The 19606-nt window shown below is 42.2% G+C and overlaps 1 protein-coding gene across 6 annotated transcripts in view; it reads right to left on the bottom strand.

Annotated features, from left to right (window-relative positions):
• Positions 1 to 19606, bottom strand: part of LOC126210295 (kinesin light chain) — a 424978-nt gene that overhangs the window by 107683 nt on the left and 297689 nt on the right. For all 6 annotated transcript variants that reach the window (XM_049939489.1, XM_049939487.1, XM_049939491.1 and 3 more), the window contains one exon: positions 1216 to 1440. In XM_049939489.1, coding sequence (XP_049795446.1) covers positions 1216 to 1440 — 225 coding nt within the window. The remainder of the gene's footprint in view (positions 1 to 1215; positions 1441 to 19606) is intronic.

Here is a 19606-nt window from a genome sequence, read left to right as displayed (position 1 = left end):
CCCAGGCTGTGGCTAAGCCATGTCTCCGCAATATCCTTTCTTTCAGGAGTGCTAGTTCTGCATGGTTCGCAGGAGAGCTTCTGTGAAGTTTGGAAGGTAGGAGACGAGGTACTGGCAGAAGTAAAGCTGTGAGTACCGGGCGTGAGTCGTGCTTCGGTAGCTCAGTTGGTAGAGCACTTGCCCGCGAAAGGCAAAGGTCCCGAGTTCGAGTCTCGGTCGGGCACACAGTTTTAATCTACCAGGAAGTTTCATATCAGCGCACACTCCGCTGCAGAGTGAAAATCTCATTCTGGAAACATCCCCCAGGCTGTGGCTAAGCCATGTCTCCGCAATATCCTTTCTTTCAGGAGTGCTAGTTCTGCATGGTTCGCAGGAGAGCTTCTGTGAAGTTTGGAAGGTAGGAGACGAGGTACTGGCAGAAGTAAAGCTGTGAGTACCGGGCGTGAGTCGTGCTTCGGTAGCTCAGTTGGTAGAGCACTTGCCCGCGAAAGGCAAAGGTCCCGAGTTCGAGTCTCGGTCGGGCACACAGTTTTAATCTACCAGGAAGTTTCATATCAGCGCACACTCCACTGCAGAGTGAAAATCTCATTCTGGAAACATCCCCCAGGCTGTGGCTAAGCCATGTCTCCGCAATATCCTTTCTTTCAGGAGTGCTAGTTCTGCATGGTTCGCAGGAGAGCTTCTGTGAAGTTTGGAAGGTAGGAGACGAGGTACTGGCAGAAGTAAAGCTGTGAGTACCGGGCGTGAGTCGTGCTTCGGTAGCTCAGTTGGTAGAGCACTTGCCCGCGAAAGGCAAAGGTCCCGAGTTCGAGTCTCGGTCGGGCACACAGTTTTAATCTACCAGGAAGTTTTTCAATCCTGTTCTCTCTTACATACGAATGTAATTAAAGGCTTTGCACAGGCCTAGTCCGATACATCACTTAGACAGAACTGCCTGCACGACCTTCAATTAATGCTCTGTTGGCCGCAAGGCCATCAATCAGACGTGTTATCTGCCAAATGTAAAAATTTTTCTCCGAATACATTATCCAAAGAGATCTCTTACTGTTTGCTGCACGTGTACCAGAAGTACCTTAGTTCCACAATATGACAGTGACTGGTGTTCCACAGCAGTTAAGAATTTGGGCCCATATGAACTACAAAAAGTTCCAGAAGCTACATAAAGATGGAAAAAGTTACGTAACAGAAACAATAAATTGAGTTCCCTGTATTTACCGAGACATCTTGATCGTATTTGCGGATGGAGGCCATGAACTCCAAGTGCTTCTTCTCCTCCTCCAGTTGTGCAACGGCCTGCTCCGAAGCCTGCAGCTTCTGCTGAGTGTTGGCCAGCTCGTCACGCAGCCAAGCATTCTCCTGGCACAAGCGCCGAACCTGAGTGCGTAGTTTCTGCTTCTCTGCTTCCACAACTTGCAGGTGAGCAGATAATGCTGTCATAACCTGCACAACAAATGCGTGAAGTGTTACTGGCAACTCCAAATTTTCATTGTGTTATAAGCACAATGGAATGAACCAACATACTGTGAAAAATCCATTAATGAATAATGATATAAGTAGAGTCTGATTTTAAAACTTCAGCATAATATTGCTCCACAGAAGCTGAAATTTGGTTTTCAATGTACGCCAATGGATCACACAATTATACTAGGGTAAAGAGGAATCTTCAATACTAATCACCCGTAAGTGTGATTCTTAAATCTGTTAACTTTTTTCCTTCCACATTATCCCACAGTCATCTGTATAACACATGACATAACTAAGGAATTTTGAGAAAAATCAGTGGAATGCTTCTTTTTGGTCTAGTATGCTGAAAATGCACAAATCCAAGTACATGAAGCAGCACAATCTCTGAATGTTGCATGCATGACTTAACATACGTTGGATTGACGAAAATAGCGTATTCTGCGTGATATATTATTATCGTCTATAAGGCAATCATTTTACATAACAGGTAAACAAAGACAAGCTGAGAAAAAGAAGTATGTACAATTAAGGCGTTGAAAACTAACAATTAACGGTTTCGAACGATAGTCAGCACTGTCATTTTTAGTTTCCATTTTCATTTTGCAGTTTAACAGCCTCCTGCCGGATGTTATGAACCATGACTGAATACCGTACCAACAACACATTCCGTCGAAGTTCGAGGACTTAGAACGAAAACAAAATAGTTCTTAAACGAAGTCAGCGATTTCGAAGCTTCAACAATGGAAGATGCTGCGAACGCTTCTATTTTCCCTCGGCTTTATAGGGCTTGCACTATGACAAACTCCCAGAAACAGAACAGGTGCAACTTACATCTTTTACTTTTATTTCAACAAAAAGTACTGTTGTTCCAGCATGCGCAAATCTCACTAAATTCATATCACGTCAAAATAACTTCGCATGATCACACCTTTTTATTGGCTCTGAGCACTATGCGACTTAACATCTGAGGTCATCAGTCCCCTAGAACTTAGAACTACTTAAACCTACGGACATCACAAACATCCATGCCCGAGGCAGGATTCGAACCTGCGACCGTAGCAGCCGCGCGGTTCCGGACTGAAGCGCCTAGAACCGCTCGGACACAACGGCCGGCTCACACCTTTTTATCTTAGCGCACTTCGTCAGTTTGTGATTCTAGTACGTAGAACCACCAGTGTGTCAGTTATAGACGAAGGCCAGTTTCTACGTCTACACATTGAAACGTAACAGCAAAATACGTGGTAGACGTCACTTATGCAAGATTAGGTTAATTGTAGTTAGCGATTCCAATATTACTTATTTCTTGTTGATATTAGTTTTTCATATACTGCCTTTTCTTTTAGAATTTAGCTAGTAGATTTCTCCAAATTTTATGCTACTGTTTCGTATTTGTTGCATTCATTTAATTTTTCCCGTTTTTCTGATACATTTTAGTTTCTCCTCTCCCAAACCCCGCTTTCATGCGCTTCTCCCGTTAGATTCAATAATTAATGTAAAATTAACGCTATTTTATAACAATATGACTTCACAATGCGCTTTAATGTAATGAAATTTAAAGGTATTCCGTGCTTTTCTAGTCGCTTAAATTAAGAGAATACTTCTTACCAGACATAATTTGTTTTTAATTCTTGTTCTTAATTTTCGTTATCTTCCGCTCGTTTCGATATAATTCATGTCTAAGTAAATAACTGCGGGAATGTGATAGTAATTTTATCGTATGTTACAATCGTTTGTTTACGAGTATGATCTGTTGTTGCTTTCATAGACTGCTATGCGTAGCGTCTTTGCCTTAGATATGACGTCATTGCTCAAAGCCGACGAATGAAATCGGACACTAGAATTTATCCCTATGTTTTATTTGCGGTGTTATTTTTAATGATGTATTGCATTCAGTCATTAAGATTAGTGTCTGCATTTCGTCACATTAAGATCAGTTTCCATTCCCAAATCGACTGCCGGGCTCCGTCCAGAGCTAACTGTTGCTCAATTCAACAGTCGGGTCTAGTGTAGCAGGGGATACAAACCGTCGGCTTTGAACAATGACGTCACAAGTCGCCAGAGAGCATGTATTACAAAGATGAAAGAGCTGAGGAGAATGTTGAGAAACAAAGGAATGCGAGAGAGATAAACATTGATCTTGTCAAAAGCCGAGAAGCGATTCTTCTTAGTGTTGTAGCTCCCTTCAGTAGCTGATAAGTGTTTTTTGGCTTTTTAAAAAATCTCACGAGATAGAATAAACTGATTCTACTTCATTAAGCAATCAATAAAAAACTAAACTAAAACACAACAGCAAAAGCAGTTATGTTGTAGTTTAGTTTTTTTATTGATTGCTTAATGAAGTAGGATCAGTTTATTCTATCTCGTGAGATTTTTTTTAATAAGCCAAAAAACACTTCTCAGATACTGAAGCATATTGGTGGAATAAGAAAGTGAAATATGGTAAAATAGTGAAATATAGATAAACGATCGCTTTTAGATTCACATTCAATTATTTTAATGATAGCGCTTATTAGAACACAGAACTGCTTTATTATCTATGCCTCGAAGTGAAGACATTACTATCTATGACTAAGGAATGACGTCATTGTTCAAAGCCGACGGGTTGTATCCCCTGCTTCACTAGACCCCAACAGTCTTGATCACTTCGAAGATCATAATTTCGTGTAACTCAAAAGCCTGTTGCAAGTCTCTCAAGACGAAACTTCGGCGACTCACGTGTCCCTAACACATCTGTTATCCAACCAAGCCTACAGTTTAACGTGGTATCCTAACTAAGTGTCGTTCCTTGCAGCTTCACACATTGTCGAGAGGTGGAAACCAAGTTAAAACGAAGACTGAAAAATCCTTGGTCCAACCGTTAATCGATACTGCGACCTCTATTTTAGACACGCGTTTTACCATTTGGCCACCATGCCTGTACAAGAGGTATGTAACTTATTTGATTTCGTGGGCTTTATACATCTGACTTCCAGTTTCTTCCTGATGGATGTTTGAGTTTTCAGATTTATGGAATATTTAGTTTATTGTCGACAGTCATGAAGGTTACACGGGTTTTCGAGTGCTCGGCGATTTTTTATTTTCGAGAAAGATGACTCAAAGAATTTACATTAGACTTGACTTGAAAAATGGAATAAATTGAGGCACCGCATTTTAAATGTTGACTGGGCTTTTGGCGAAACTACTATGAGCAAGAGTAGAGTTTACGAGTGGTATGAAAGTTTCAAAGAGAGACGAAATAATAATTATGAAGACGACGCCCAGGGCGCCCTAGCACATCAGTTACTGACGACCATGTGGAAGTAATAAAGGAAATGGTTCTGGAAAATCTCCTAATCACCGCCGCATATGGCTGCTTATGGCGGCATATCCTTTGGCTCATGCTAAACGATTTTTCCGGTGTTTTGGGCATGACACGTGAAGCAGCAAAGTTTGTTCGGAAAGGGTTAAATTATGGCCAAGCTGAATGAAGTCGCCAATGATACAGAGCTTCTAAGGAATTGTATAACAGCTGACGAAACATATGTATACGGATATGGCGTGGAAAGCAAGGCCCAATCGTCCCAATTGAAACTGCCGGAAGAGGCAAAACCGGTTTTTTTTTCGATTAAAATGGGATAGTGCATCACGAATTCCTGCTTTATGATTGTACGGTCAATAAGGATTACTACCTGGCAATTACGTGCCGTTTGTGAAACAATCCGAAGGAATGACCAGAATTACGGCAAAACCACTCGTGGAAATTGCATCACGGTAATGCTGCCGCTCACACTTCACGGTAATGCTTGTTCGTGTTTTTTTGTAAAAAGTAAAATCGCTATGTTGCCTCAACCACCGTATTCGCCAGTCGTGGCCCCCTCTCACTTCCTTATATTCCGGTGGCTGAAGACAATCGTAAAAAGACGTTTTGCCACAATTGATGAGATGAAAACATCATCGCTAAAAGAGCTGAACACCATAACGGAAGTAAGTTCCAGATCTTCCAATATTGGTACAGGCGTATTATATTTGTGAGGTATTACTCTGAAGCGTCTAAAGTAGTCGTTGACAAACATTCTTAAAGAATCACCTCGTCCGATACCTAATTTGTATAGCGAACAGTGGTGTTGCTGTTAGAACCTTTTCAGTTTACAACTTTATTTCAGTTTTTTACAACTTTATTTCAGTTTTGATTGCATAAAATCAGTCATGCAAATCTTTGATTCCATCTATCAATTATTTTGCAGGAATACAAGTGCGTGTTTTATATCCTGCCTGCTCTGTCTTTTTACGTGCGAAGAGGACGCAACGCAACAAGAACGCATGCGCAACAGTTTGTGAAAATAACGTACTGCACGCATGCGACACTATCGTGTTCAGACACAGCCTCAATTTTAAGCAGCCTACTACTTGGCGACGGGGTCAGGCTGGGATTATTTAGATCTCTGTGGTTGGAGACTGGGGTGTTTTACGCTAAGAAAGCCGATATGGAGATGATAGGGGACTACGACTCTGGGTTGGTTTACTGGTCTGCATTCTACTTCATCTTTATGTGTTTGCAATGAACATGCAAGGGAGCACGATGAGGCTTACTATAGTCTGATTAAAATTACTTGAAAGTTGACGAGTGTCACTTGCTGCTACGGTGTCGCCACATCGGCTACCGATCGCTTATGGGTGTCTCTCAGAAACACGGCGGATATGTCACAAATGCTGTTAATGTGTAACGCGGAGTAATGTTGGAAGAAGCCGGTGCTAGATATGAGGAAAATGCATGATTCTCTGTCTACAGCTTATTTTAACCCATTATGGCCTGATTATTTTTTGACTTTGACATTTCCAAATTTTTCTGTGGGATTCTAGTTGTCAGAAAACAGGTTTAGTATAAAAAAAACCAGATCAAATAATGTTATGCGAATCTAATAATTTTTTTAAAAATAATCTTTAGAGTCCATTCAGGTGACAACGGTAGAGACAGTAACAATCATTACTTCATGAAAAGCGGTACTCATAAAAACAGTTTCTTCTTTCATTGACACACAAAAATACTTTACAATGAGAACATTCAGAATGAGGCCTTGATTCTATATTATGAATAGCACAGTTTTCATATCCACCAAGGCTTGCAACAAAATTTGGTCAATGAGCTCCAAGATTGTGTGTTCGAATTACATTTGAAGGTGAAAAACCTTTCTTCCTTCTATTCAGTACGGAGCTGGTAGACGTTTCTTGCTTTGGTCTTCATTCTTTCTTCAAAACTGTTTTGCCTTTTGTCAGAAGTCCCTGAGTTACCATACTCTTAATTGAAGGAAAGATATTCGCCCAGTGAAATCTGAGTGTATAACGTATGAATTCAGAAGTGTGACATCGATGGCAGCGAAAAACAGGCGGTGCCACCATTTTTTAGCTTTCCAATCTCTGTCATAAATGGATCGGAGCATATCTCCATCAACTCCACTCCATCTTTTTGTTTCCGTTTTATGTTAACTGGTTCAGTTCCATGAAAATTAGATGAAAAATACACACTACTATTGTCTTTCCATTTGAAAAATTTAATTCCTTCTTCCGAAGTTTGACTATCAAATTCGCCTCTTAACAGCTCCTGATCACACTTTAGTTTTGGTAGGCCAAGTCTATTGGGACGCACAGTTCCACACTCACATACACCACGAGCTTTTAGATATTCAAAAAGATCCACAGAAGAGAAATAATTGTCCATCACAACTATATTATTATTGTAATGAGGCGGGATGTCAGTTTCTGCACTACACTCCCACCAACTACAAACATTCCTTTGCCGTTCGAACATTATGAATTACCTCGAAGAAAACGATTTATTGACACATAGTCAGCACGAATTCTGGAAGCATCGTTCTTGCGAAACACAACTAGTTCTTTATACTCATGAAGTAATAAGTCTTCTAACCAAACTGTGTGCCTGTGGAATATCGCCTCAGCTGTGCGACTGGATTCGTGATTTACTGTCATAAAGGTCACAGTTCGTAGTAACAGACGGAAAGTCTTCGAGTAAAACAGAAGTAATATCCGGCGTTCCCCAAGGAAGTGTTATAGACCCTCAATTGTTCTTGATCTATATTAACGACATAGGAGACAATCGGAGTAGCCGTCTTAGATTGTTTGCAAATGATGCTGTCATTTCCAGTCTTGTAAAGTCATCAGATGATCAAAAAGACTTGCAAAATGATTTAGATAAGATATCTGTATGGTGCGAAAAGTGGCAATTGACCCTGAATAAAGGGAAGTGTGAAGTTCTTCACATGAGTACTAAAAGAAATCAGCTAAATTTGGATTACGCGATAAGTCACACAAATCTGAAGGCTGTAAACTCAACTAAATACTTAGGGATTACTATTACAAATGCCCTAAACTGGAACGATCACATAGATAATGTTGTGGGTAGAGCAAATCAAAAACTGCGCTTCACTGGCAGAACACTTAGAAGGTGCAACAGGTCTACCAGACTGCTTACACTACGCTTGTCCGCCCTATTCTGGAGTACTACTGTGCGGTGTGGGATCCGCATCATGTGGGACTGACGGATGACATCGAAAAAAGTACAAAGAAGGGCAGCTCGTTTTGTATTATCGCGAAATAGGAAACACATTGCCAAATACATGATACGTGGAGTGGCAATCAATGAAACAAAGGCGTTTTCCGTTGCGACGGAATTTAAATCACCAGTTTTCTCCACCGATTGCGAAAACATTGTGTTGGCACCCACCTACATAGGGAGAAATGATTATCACGATAAAGTAAGAGAAATCAGCGGCTGCACAGAAAAATTTAAGTGCTCGTTTTTCCCGCGCGTCACTCGAGAGTGAAACGGCAGAGAGACAGCTTGAAGGTGGTTCGTTGAACCCTCAGCCAGGCACTTAATTGTGAATAGAGTAATCACGCAGATGTAGCCGGACGTATCTGCACGACAGGAAAGCTTGTACCCACGTTTCACTGGCTTCATCGGATTGTATTGTTTTAGGAACGATCGTCCTTTGTAATTAGCGGGTGTATTTTATAGTTTGTATTGTTCTTAAGTATAGAAAGATTGTCATTCAGGTGAATCACGGACAGAATTTGCATCTCTCTCGTCACTGCATGACAAGTGGAACGTTCAGATCACTATCACAACACCAATAATGACGTTCTTGTGGCAAACGATGGTATCTACAGAAGAATTCAAGACCAAGAAAACCGTAAAGCTCTTCTTCAGTTATAAGCTGAATCTGTTTCCCCGTTTGCACAATATATAGATTACCTTGAAAAATAATATTTTCAATCAGTTTTCTCGACTAAACAGTCAAAAAGATATCTGTCGCAGAATCCTAATGGGAAAAGTATTGCTCGATCACTCCCTTTTGGAGCGTAAATTTTGGGCAATCTGTTACACAGTTTTGTCTCCTAAATTTCCGAAAAACATTTAGATTGCGATTCACAATTTCGTCATTTCTTTCATTTTCAGCGGAGGGAGTGTCTGTATAGTCTTCCCGACTAGCAGCTTGCTTTTTGTTATTTCCCTCTTGTTGCGTTTGTACATTATTACTTTCTTGTTTGAAAATCATCACTGTCTCCTGTATGTATATCTTCAGCTCCTTAAGAAGAGGAAATATTCTCTTGTCGACTGGTGGATGGTGTGGCATGTTTTGTTCTTTGTACTTTTACATTGCTGAGTTCGAATTTTTCAAAAAATTGTTCTGTATCAGAGTCACTACTTTCCTCATCAGGCATATCGATGTCAGATGGAAAATCCTCCAGGAGGAACTCCAGTATCTCTTCATCTTTCAACCGTCATAGGCCTGACGGGACTTAGAAGTATCAAATTATCTTTACAAATTTATTCTAAGAATTTATTATATATTCCGCTTCTTGCCAATTATTAGCATAAACTGACTTACTGAGTAACAGGAAAAAAATATTAAAATCGGATTCTCGCAGGAAATGCACGGAAAAAAAACTGAGCGGTCACCCTGCAACTGCATACAACCAAATACCGCAACGACTGCGCGCGCTGAAATTCAAATTATTTTTTTATTTTGGCGTCATTGATAACACATCCATGAAAGAACTGCGGTACATTAACAATATACCAAAGCAACACTAAGTGGCGCGCTACATTTCCGTTCCAAATGAAAGTACGGTAGGAAGAAAAATAAGGGTCAATAACGAAATCAGTTCGATAGTGAAAATGAGGAAGCAAAGTATTAGGAAATAAAAATTGCATTTAAATCAATTAATTGTATAAATAATAATCTTTTGATGAGATTTAGAAATTAAAAAAATCTTTTTCTTTCACGAGTTTAGAACCTACGACCTATCACATGTCAACTTCATAGTCTAATCACTATGGTACGACTCTACCATGCTAAAGTTGTTACGTTTATGACTGCTATTCGAGCAGCAACGATGAGCTGCAGCCATCAAAAGTTGGGTTAGGGCCGTGTACGAAGCGCGTGCATGTGTTACGGTTATCATGTGTGATGAAATACGAAATTAAAAGGGTAAGGTCCAGGATTCGGGATCCGAACATAACAAGGAACAAAGCCGGACAAGGTGAACTGACCAATTATTGTGGAAATTTGACAACGGCGAACGGTTCGGGCGTGATGCTGAGCGGTCTAATTGAAGGAAACCAGATCCAGCCTGTGAAGTGTCAGTTGTCAAGTAATTTTAATCAGACTACAGATTGCTACTGTTGTACTTGCAGTCACGAACGATGGGGGCCGAGTTTGCATTTACGTCAGGCATTCTCCGACGCCAATCAGTGTTCATTAGTGTTCTCAGCGCTCTGCTATGAATGTCTTCGCCAGTGCGAGCATTAAAGGTGATCGTAGCGAGTTAAGTGAATTTTTATTCCATTCGTTGCGAACAGTCACGGCTGATGGTGGTGGTAAGCGAAAAATTCTGCACAAGCAGGTGAGAGATGTGATTTGGGATATACCCGCTTTTTTTCAAGCGCAGAGCATGTGTTTGTGCTTACCGCAACCGTCGCTTGGAACAGGCAACAATGCACTGGAAGATGATGGGGGAGATAGGAAAGAGAACTGAAACATTTGAGAGAGCTGCATCGAGACTTCTTTAGGAATCAGCGGCGACGAGTGAAAATGGGTGCCTGACCGGGATTCGAACCCGCGATCTCCTGCTTACTGTGGATAGGACTATATCGATCTTAGCTTACTACAACGTGTACTACTTTGCTTCCGCCGTTTGCCGATAGGTGGCGACAACGGTAAGTAGCGGTCGAAAGAAACAGATCGCAGACGTCAGGCAGTTAGCTTGGACCTCTGTCAACATAACCTCACATTCAAACATTAGTCGATTTGGGTCTGCATCATAAAGTTGTTCTTGATTGAAAATGTCAGTTTAAGAGCCTAATTCTCGTCATTTGCGGTAGGTGTTACCGTTTTGCTTCAATACGAAGAAAACAGCGGCTGAGTCTCATCGAATGCTCTCAAGTACGGCCAAACCAAATATTCACGGCTCCAAGATCATGGTCTGCATTTGGTGGGGCCAGCTCGGCGTCATGTGCTATGAGGTGTTATAACCAAGTGAAACAATCACAGGTGCTCGTTATCGAACGCAATTAATGCGTCTGAGCAGAGCATTAAAAGACGAACGGCCGCAATACAGCGAGAGGCACGATAAAGTGAGTTTGCAGCACGACAACGCTCGACCCCACGTTGCAAAAAGAGATCAAAACGTACTTGAAAACGTTCAAATGGGAAGTCCTACCCCACCCGCCGTATTCTCCAGACACTGCTCCCTCTGACTATCACCTGTTTAGATCAATGGCGCATGGCCTGGCTGACAAACACTTCCGATCTCATGAAGTAACAAATTGGATCGATTCGTGGAGCGCTTCAATTTTTTCGGCGCGGGATTCGTACATTGCCCGAAAGATGGGAGACACTAGTGGCCAGCGATGGAAAATACTTTGAATGATACATGTCTAACAATTTGTTTCATTAAGGCCTCAAATGTTGGGGGAAAACTGCGGAAGCAAAGTCGTACACCTTATATTCTCCAATAAATTACCAGAACTGAAGGCCACCCCAGACTGTAACTTTTAAGATTTGGGTATACACAGAAATGTCGAACTACAAACCATAAAAGTACAAGATTCTACTGCTGTAATTGAACTCTTTGTTATGATATGGATAGATGTCTGCCTATTACAGATTATGACCCTCTTCGACTGTCTGCGGTCTTTTGTCAGAGGGTCGGTCTGTACGCTTTTGGTCCTTCACGTTTCCACTTCACTACCACATGGGAAACTGTGGACCTAAGGATGTTCAGGAGTGTGGAAATGTCGCGTACAGACGTACGACACAATTGACAGCCAAGCACCTGACCATGTTAGAAGTCCGTGAGTTCCGCGGAGCACCCCATTCTGCCCCCGCAGGATGTGTAATGACTACGGAGGTCGCTGATATGGAGTACCTGGCAGGACAATGCACCTCATATGAAAAATATACGTTTTTGGGGGAGTCTGGATACTTGTGATCACACAGTGTAGGTATATGCAGACAACGATGGTAACAACTAATCCTAGTCCGAAGGTACGAACAAGCAAGGTTTTCAAGTTGTTCGTAGTGTACAAGATTAATTGAAGAATATGTTCACTTACATGATTTCTGCTGTAGGCTGTCAACCACGCGAGGGTGGAACTGTTCTGGTCGCGGGACACTGACTCTGCCTTGCGTGACGTTTGACGGCCTGTATATACGACGTTTGGGACTGTTTGCTTACAGATGGGACGTGACTGCGTCGCTTTTTACCTCCAATTCGCAATCAGTGAGCGTGAAATCAGCTGTTTCTCAAGGCGTACGACCTCTTAATGGGACGACGAAAACAGCTTGCACTGTACATTTGTAAGTTCATACTTAAATTTTTTCTGCCAATCTTTCAGGGTTCGGTCATTACACCATGTTATTTTTTGTTCCCGCCAAGTCACATCTAAAGTTGGCCCAAATGCCATGGCGTCTCACATTTTTTTGTTATAAGAATGTCTAGAAGCTTCGTTCTCTCTTTAATCACCTATAAATTTCAGCAAGCTATCAAGTGAACAGGCATTACACACAAGTCGCTTGAAAGCGCAATCGCAATACCATACACAACGAAGCGCATGTGGGTACCAGTTGCCTGTCATCTGCTAAACAGCGCAAGAGATACCACAAAAGCATGCAAGAAATCGGCTACGGCCTTCCATTTCAAACAAATCGCAAATGCACTCTAGTGCACGCACTGTCAGGAATGCAAAGCGCATGCGTGAAGTTGAAAAGGAAAAATGGTATCGCGTGAACGGATCGTTACATCCGTTCCCAGCCTTTGCGTAACCAGCAATTGTTCAAATCATTGTTATGATCAGACTACAAAAACTACTGCAAAATTCTAATTCGTGACGTATCACCACAGATGCGATTTACAAAGAGACTTAATCGATGTTAAAAATTAGGTAAAATGAAATTATCTACATTATTGAAACACAAAGAAAAGACAGGTACGGAACATGTGGTCTGAGCAGTCAGTCAGAGAGATAATCAATTTTAGGCAGTTGTTCGAAAAAAATCCTGTGAAGGATAAAGCGGTTATCGGGAAAATAGCCCGTTCATTGGTAGAGCATTCGCCCGCGGAAGGAAAAGGTTCTCGGTTCGAGTCGCGGGCCGGCACGTTGCTTTTACTCTCCAATTTTCTTTCATCAGAAAGCGGTATTTTCTAGTTATATCTATGTTGGTTTGCAGTACTATTTAGTTATTTCCATTTGCAAAAGTGCTTGTTTAAGTCAGTGACTGGTGAATCAGCAGTCTCCTTCAGACCTCAACAATGGGTAAGTTGTAAGGAGTATTGTAAAATGTGATTCGTACACTAGGGAAGGGGGGGGGGGCGAGAAATTTCAAACAAAAACCTAGCGGAACAAGTAGTCTGCAGGTTTCCAACTATGCTAACATACATGTAAGATTATAAGAATTCGAAAAAAGTAGTTTTGCTCTTTGTACTCATATTAAAAGAGGGTAAAAACCTCAAACAAGTTCAGCAGGATTCCAATAAGAGAGAAAATTGCTTTTCATGATCGTCGAAGACCTTAGTATGCGATGGGGTTCGTGTGGAACTCTACCGCCAGGAACAGGAAAACATATCCAGCGACCGTATCATCTCTTTTGATGAGACTAGTAAGTCTGAAACACTCAGAACGCAAACGCTGTTTATTCAGACAAATCTTGGGTAAACGATCTCTTGGTAAAGAGAAAATATAGGTGTCAATGGTGCGGGACTGATTTTAGAGCCAATGGAGATTATGGACAAAGGAAAGTTAGTAATTATAAGCAGGTGCAACATCAGTTGCTCCCTATCTACCGAAGTGTCGCGTTGTAATGGCTGATAATGCTATATATTATAGCGTTCAAAAAAACAAAGCACCCTCAAAACAACGTCGTCGAAATATATGTTATTTACTGGGCGCTAGATAATGGTGTATCTTACTGCAGAAGTATGAATTTCGACCTGTTTGATCAGATTCAAAGTTCAAAAATGCCGAAAACAGGTATCAACGAAGCGTTGCGAGTAATGGGCACGCTGTTCACAAGTTACCACCCAAGCTCTATTCAAGTCAGACACAGAAACTGCTTTTAATATGTTTTCAGAATGGTAACTACGGTTGTGCTCTATATTTGGACCAGAACGGCCAAAATGACTGACAGCTAGCTGCTGACTGGACAGCTACTAAAGTAACAACCAATACAGAATGAGTTTTGTCAGGACTTCTGTTCACCGCTGTCTCAGATACCAGCTGCTAGTTAGCTGTAGGCGACACTTGAGACCCCTCACGTACCCTTGTTATGGTTCCCTTTCGTTGTTTGCTTTCTCTTTGCGGCGTGTTTATTTTGCGCGACAATGTACTGTACTGGTTGCTAAATTACGCAGATAACTGATAAGATTATTACTAGCCTGCTGAACAAACTCAATACTGCACGCTTACGGGCACGAAGTGGATGTATACGCAGCGGGAACAATAGCTTTTATGGTGCGGGACGCCGTAGAATAAAACTGATGGTGAACAATACAGCAGCAAAAGGGATTAACCATTTTGATGATGTGGCATGGGGTATCTACATCCATACTCCGCAAGCCACCTGACGGTGTGTGGCGGAGGGTACCTTGAGTGCCTATCGGTTCTTCCTTCTATTCCAGTCTCTTAATGTTCGTGGAGAGAGAGATTGTCGGTATGCCTCTGTGTGCGCTCTAATGTGATTTTATCCTCATGGTCTCTTCGCGAGATATACGTAGGAGGGAGCAATATACTGCTTGACTCCTCGGTGAAGGTATGTTCTCGAAACTTCAACAAAAGCCCGTACCGAGCTACTGAGCGTCTCTCTTGCAGAGTCTTCCACTGGAGTTTATCATCTCCGTAACGCTTTCGCGATTACTAAATGATCCTTTAACGAAGCACGCTGCTCTCCGTTGGATCTTCTCTATCTCTTCTATCAACCCTATTTGGTACAGATCCCACACCGGTGAGCAGTATTCATGCAGTGGGCGAACAAGTGTATTGTAACCCACTTCCTTATTTTTCGGACTGCTTTTCCGTAGGATTCTTCCAATGAATCTCAGTCTGGCATCTGCTTTACCGACGATTAATTTTATATGGTCATTCCATTTTAAATCACTCCTAATGCCTACTCCCAGATAATTTAAGGAATTAACTGCTTCCAGCTGCTGACCTGCTATATTGTAGCTAAATAATAAAGGATCTTCCTTTCTATGTATTCGCAACACATTACACTTGTCTACACTGAGATTCAATTGCCATTCCCTGCACAATGCGTCAATTCGTTGCAGATCCTCCTGCATTTCAGTACTATTTTCCATTGTCACAACCTCTCGATATACTGCAGCATCATCCGCAAAAAGCCTCAGTGAACTTCCGATGTTATCCACAAGTGTGCGTGTGCATTGTGAATAGCAACGGTCCTACGATACACCCCTGCTACACATCTGAAATCACCCTTACTTCGTAAGACTTCTCTCCATTGAGAATGACATGCTGCGTCCTGTTATCTAGGATCATACGTTCATGACAAAGCTACAGCCAAAGTGGCTAGTTTGGAAAAGCATGTGGAACAATAGACAGGTGCTTTAGAAACATGGCACAAGAAATAGCAGGAAATGTATTTTATGAAGTAATGGCCGGCCCCACACTGCTCTGCGGAAGTGAGTCGTGCGTTATTTACGAACAACAAGAAACTAAAATACAGGCAGCTAAACAGATTTATTAGGATTGCGAAAAGCCGTACCAGAGTAGACACGGTAAGAAACAGCAACATTAGACAGAAACTGAACATTTGCGACATAAGAAACAAAATATTAGAATACCGAAGAAACCTGAGTCAACGTTTCGACAGGACGAATAGCAGCTGATTACCTTACAAAGTCGGAAATTACACGATACAATCACAAAGACACCACCGCCTGTGTTCGGTATCAACGTGCAATGACCCCACTCAATGGCAGGTGGCAGCATTAGGAGTGATTTAAAATGGAATGACCATATGAAATTAATCGTCGGTAAAGCAGATGCATTGGCAGAATCCTAAGGAAATGCAGTCCGAAAACAAACAGTACACTTGTTCGCCCACTGCTTTAATACTGCTCAGCAGTGTGGGATCCGTACCAGATAGGGTTGATAGAAGAGATAGAGAAGATCCAACGGAGAGCAGCGCGCTTCGTTACAGGATCATTTACGGAGATGACAAACTGCAGTGGAAGACTGCAAGGGAGACGCTCAGTAGCTCGGTACGGGCTTTTGTGGAAGTTCCGAGAACATACCTTCGCCGAGGAGTCAAGCAGTATATTGCTCCCTCCTCCGTATATCTAGCGAAGAGACCATGATGATAAAATCAGATTAGAACGCACAATGAGGCAGACAGACAATCTTTCTTTCCATGAACGGTACGAGACTGGAGTAGAAGGGAGAACCGATAGAGGTGCAAGAGTCGTGCCGCTCGTTAGTGGCGCGCCAGTCTCTTGGATATCTATTATCGATCCTTCGATGTTTCTTATCTTTGCGTGACTTCTTGTTTTCTGCATTCGCGGGGCGAGTGGCAGTTGACGTTTGCTCGGGCTACCTGCTGAGACGCCGCGAGGTACGAGGTGGTGGCAACCACGTATATGTGGAGTTGGTTGTACGCGGTCTGCCGGTCCAGCATGGAGGATATGTGTTGGCTGCCTGGTGTTTCTTCAAAGAAAAGGAACAAATGTATAAGACCTTTTGTAACCAATTTTGGTGGCCTCTTAAGTGTGGCCTTCGAGTTTATACTGCCTTTGGGGAGAGCTAATCCTTTTAAATTTAAATAGTTGGGGTTCCCTGTCCTTTATAATCTTTTCGGGGTTTTTATTTGAATTTTCTCTTTGGGGTTCCTTCCTTGTCCTTGGTTAAATGTTTACTTGTATAGAGGGAAGTGACTCCTGGTTAAAACTTGGAGAAGGTGTTTGATGTTACTGCCGCTTCCGGCATTCGTCTTTTCAATTAAGTGTTCTCACCCCATCGAGTGACCTGGTGTCACTCCTCGTTAATTAATGCTGGTTTACGTGTACTTAATTTTGAACTGGCCATTTGAATTAATATTTTGGAGCGCAGTATAGCACTAAGGCAACCTCGTTGTATACCACATTGTGCCCCGTCCAGTACCTTAATTTTCAGTGGCACGAGTTAGCTCCACTACCGGTTTCACTGATGTGCTCCCTTCAAAATCTTGTCTTGTATAAGTTTGCCCCATGTGTGTCTGGGAACACAGAGATGAGCTTTAGTGTGACTTCAGTGCTAGTCAGTTAATGGAATCTTCATTTTGGCTTGGCTTCCACTGAAGAGTTGGAGTGGAGCGTCGTTCCAAATGGCCTACTACTTATTCAATGGCAAGGCTGTTGATTAGTTGGTTACTGTGAGTACAAATTCACGCTATTGATTTGTTGCCGAAATTGTTAAAGTGTGTGTCGTGATTCGATCACTAGCTACGTGTTTGAGCGTAACTGATATAAACCTTACATTGCCTCCTTAGAATTTTTTTGCCAGCAGAAACCCTTAAGACAACTAAGTTTTGTCACTGCTTATGTTAACCTTTACTGGGAGCAATATTTCACGTAGTTAAATTTTGTCTTAAAATGTGCATTTCTCTGATGTAATAAACGAGTGATAAAAAAGTAAAAAGCGAAGGGGCCTGGTCCTTCCAACTGTGTCCGATTTGCAAGACTTATCAGTACACAAGGTACCCTCCGCCACACACCGTCAGGTGGCTTGCGGAGTATGGATGTAGATGTAGCAGTTGAGGGCATAGGAAGCGTGTAGGGGGACGCAGATACCAGTGCAATTTATCTAACGCCCAAAAGGACATGACCACTGACTTTCGAGACCTGGGTGGAACTATTTTCGAAACTGCTAAGTTTCGAAACTGATTGCGTGCCGCCGTGCTTAAAACACAGCGTGCGTGGCAAAACGGCGCTATCCAAGGCAGGTGCCGATGCAACTGTGGTGCACCACGGGCCATAGACGTCAGCGGTGAACCACGGCTGCAGAGATGTGGAACGGCCCTGATGAACCGAGGGGTTACCAACAGTGCCTGAATGACCGATCACCGAACGTTTCCAAGTAAGGCCTCTACAGCAGGTGCCTGGTTTCAGACACCCATGCTGACTACTGTTCAAGTCTGCCCCTATAGCTGAATGGTCTTGAGGCGTAGCGTCGTGTACCGATCCTACCTTGGAGGCGGTTAAGTGGGAGATGTGTCTCAGAGCTGGAGGGTGACAGATGGTGACGCGAGACTGGACGCGCACGTAGTAGCCGATAGAGGGCAATATTGGATAGGGGGACTGTGACTTTAGTTTCGACTGTGCCCACTAGAGTGCAGTAAAGTGTGAGTGTGTGTGTGTGGGGGGGGGGGGGGGGTGGTTTCGGGCGCTAAACAGCGCCGTCATCAGCGCCCAGCACTAAAGTAATAGAATGTTTTTCATAAACTGTTCTAGTATTTTCATAAAGTGTTATGTCTTTTTGTGTATGTAAAATGTTATAAATGTGTTTTAGCAGTATGAATGAAGCGTGAGTGTGGTTTAAGGTTAATACGAAGATAACTGTTTAACGAGTTATGCAGTAGGATTTAGTGTGGGAACATTTCGAAGAAGTATGGATATGGACAAAGGGAATTTTTGTAGAATAGTTTTGTAAAGTAAGTTTATCGCAAAGGGAAAGTTAATTCAGATATAAATAACAATAGTAAATAACAATAGTAAATAACTTTATGCATAAGCAAAAATTCAGCATATTAGATAATTACGTCGGTAAAAAGTGCAGTCGTTAGGTGTACCATTTTGTGATTGGTTATTGATGAAAAGCGCGGACTGACGGGGGAGAATGTTGTTTTGCTATTGGCTGTTGAGTAAACTGACCAATGGTAAAGCAATATTCTTCGCGCGCCTTTCTCTGCTGGTAGAAAATACTTAGAGCATTCTAGAGAAAAGTGGGAGCCTAGCCATGAAACAGTTCGGACGTGTGTAGTAGTAGTTCCGATGGAAACGGTAAGTTGCCGGATCTAGCAGTGTTTCATACATCAAAAGTGTGGTAAAGTGACGGCATAATTATTCCGATGTGTGTGTAGAAATGTCGGAATTTTTAAGCGAATTTTGTGACGAGATAAGAGATATTCCGCGTGGCGTATTGAGCAGGTCGGTGGCTAATACTGTGACTGCATTAGGTACCGACAGACCTAATATTTGGCGAGCATTCTCAATCAAAAATAATCAGTATTTTTGTAGCTATTACGTTTTCGGGAAATGCAACACCATAAACTTGCTAACGTGAGTGAAAGTGATGAGTGACTGTGTTAAGACTAGCACGGGCTTGGCAGTGATACTTGTTCACCTAAGTTTCAGAATATATTGAGGACAAAATTTCCAACCTTTCATTTGTGTGGACACTTTCTCCCGAAACGTAGATTAGTGACTTTAATTGCAGCCTGGTTCACGTCGAAAGTACAGTAGGTTTCCCTACTGATGATCTGCTGAGACAATGTTTACAGGTAGGTGCAGATTCGTCGTGAAAGGCACGGAAAGAACAGCGCCGCCGCAGTCTGGGTGACGGACTGCCGTCTTAAGGGGCCCGGGTTCGATT

Source organism: Schistocerca nitens, chromosome 10 (assembly GCF_023898315.1).
Source record: "Schistocerca nitens isolate TAMUIC-IGC-003100 chromosome 10, iqSchNite1.1, whole genome shotgun sequence".
NCBI lineage: Eukaryota > Metazoa > Arthropoda > Insecta > Orthoptera > Acrididae > Schistocerca > Schistocerca nitens.
This window is presented reverse-complemented; position numbering and strand designations above follow the sequence as displayed.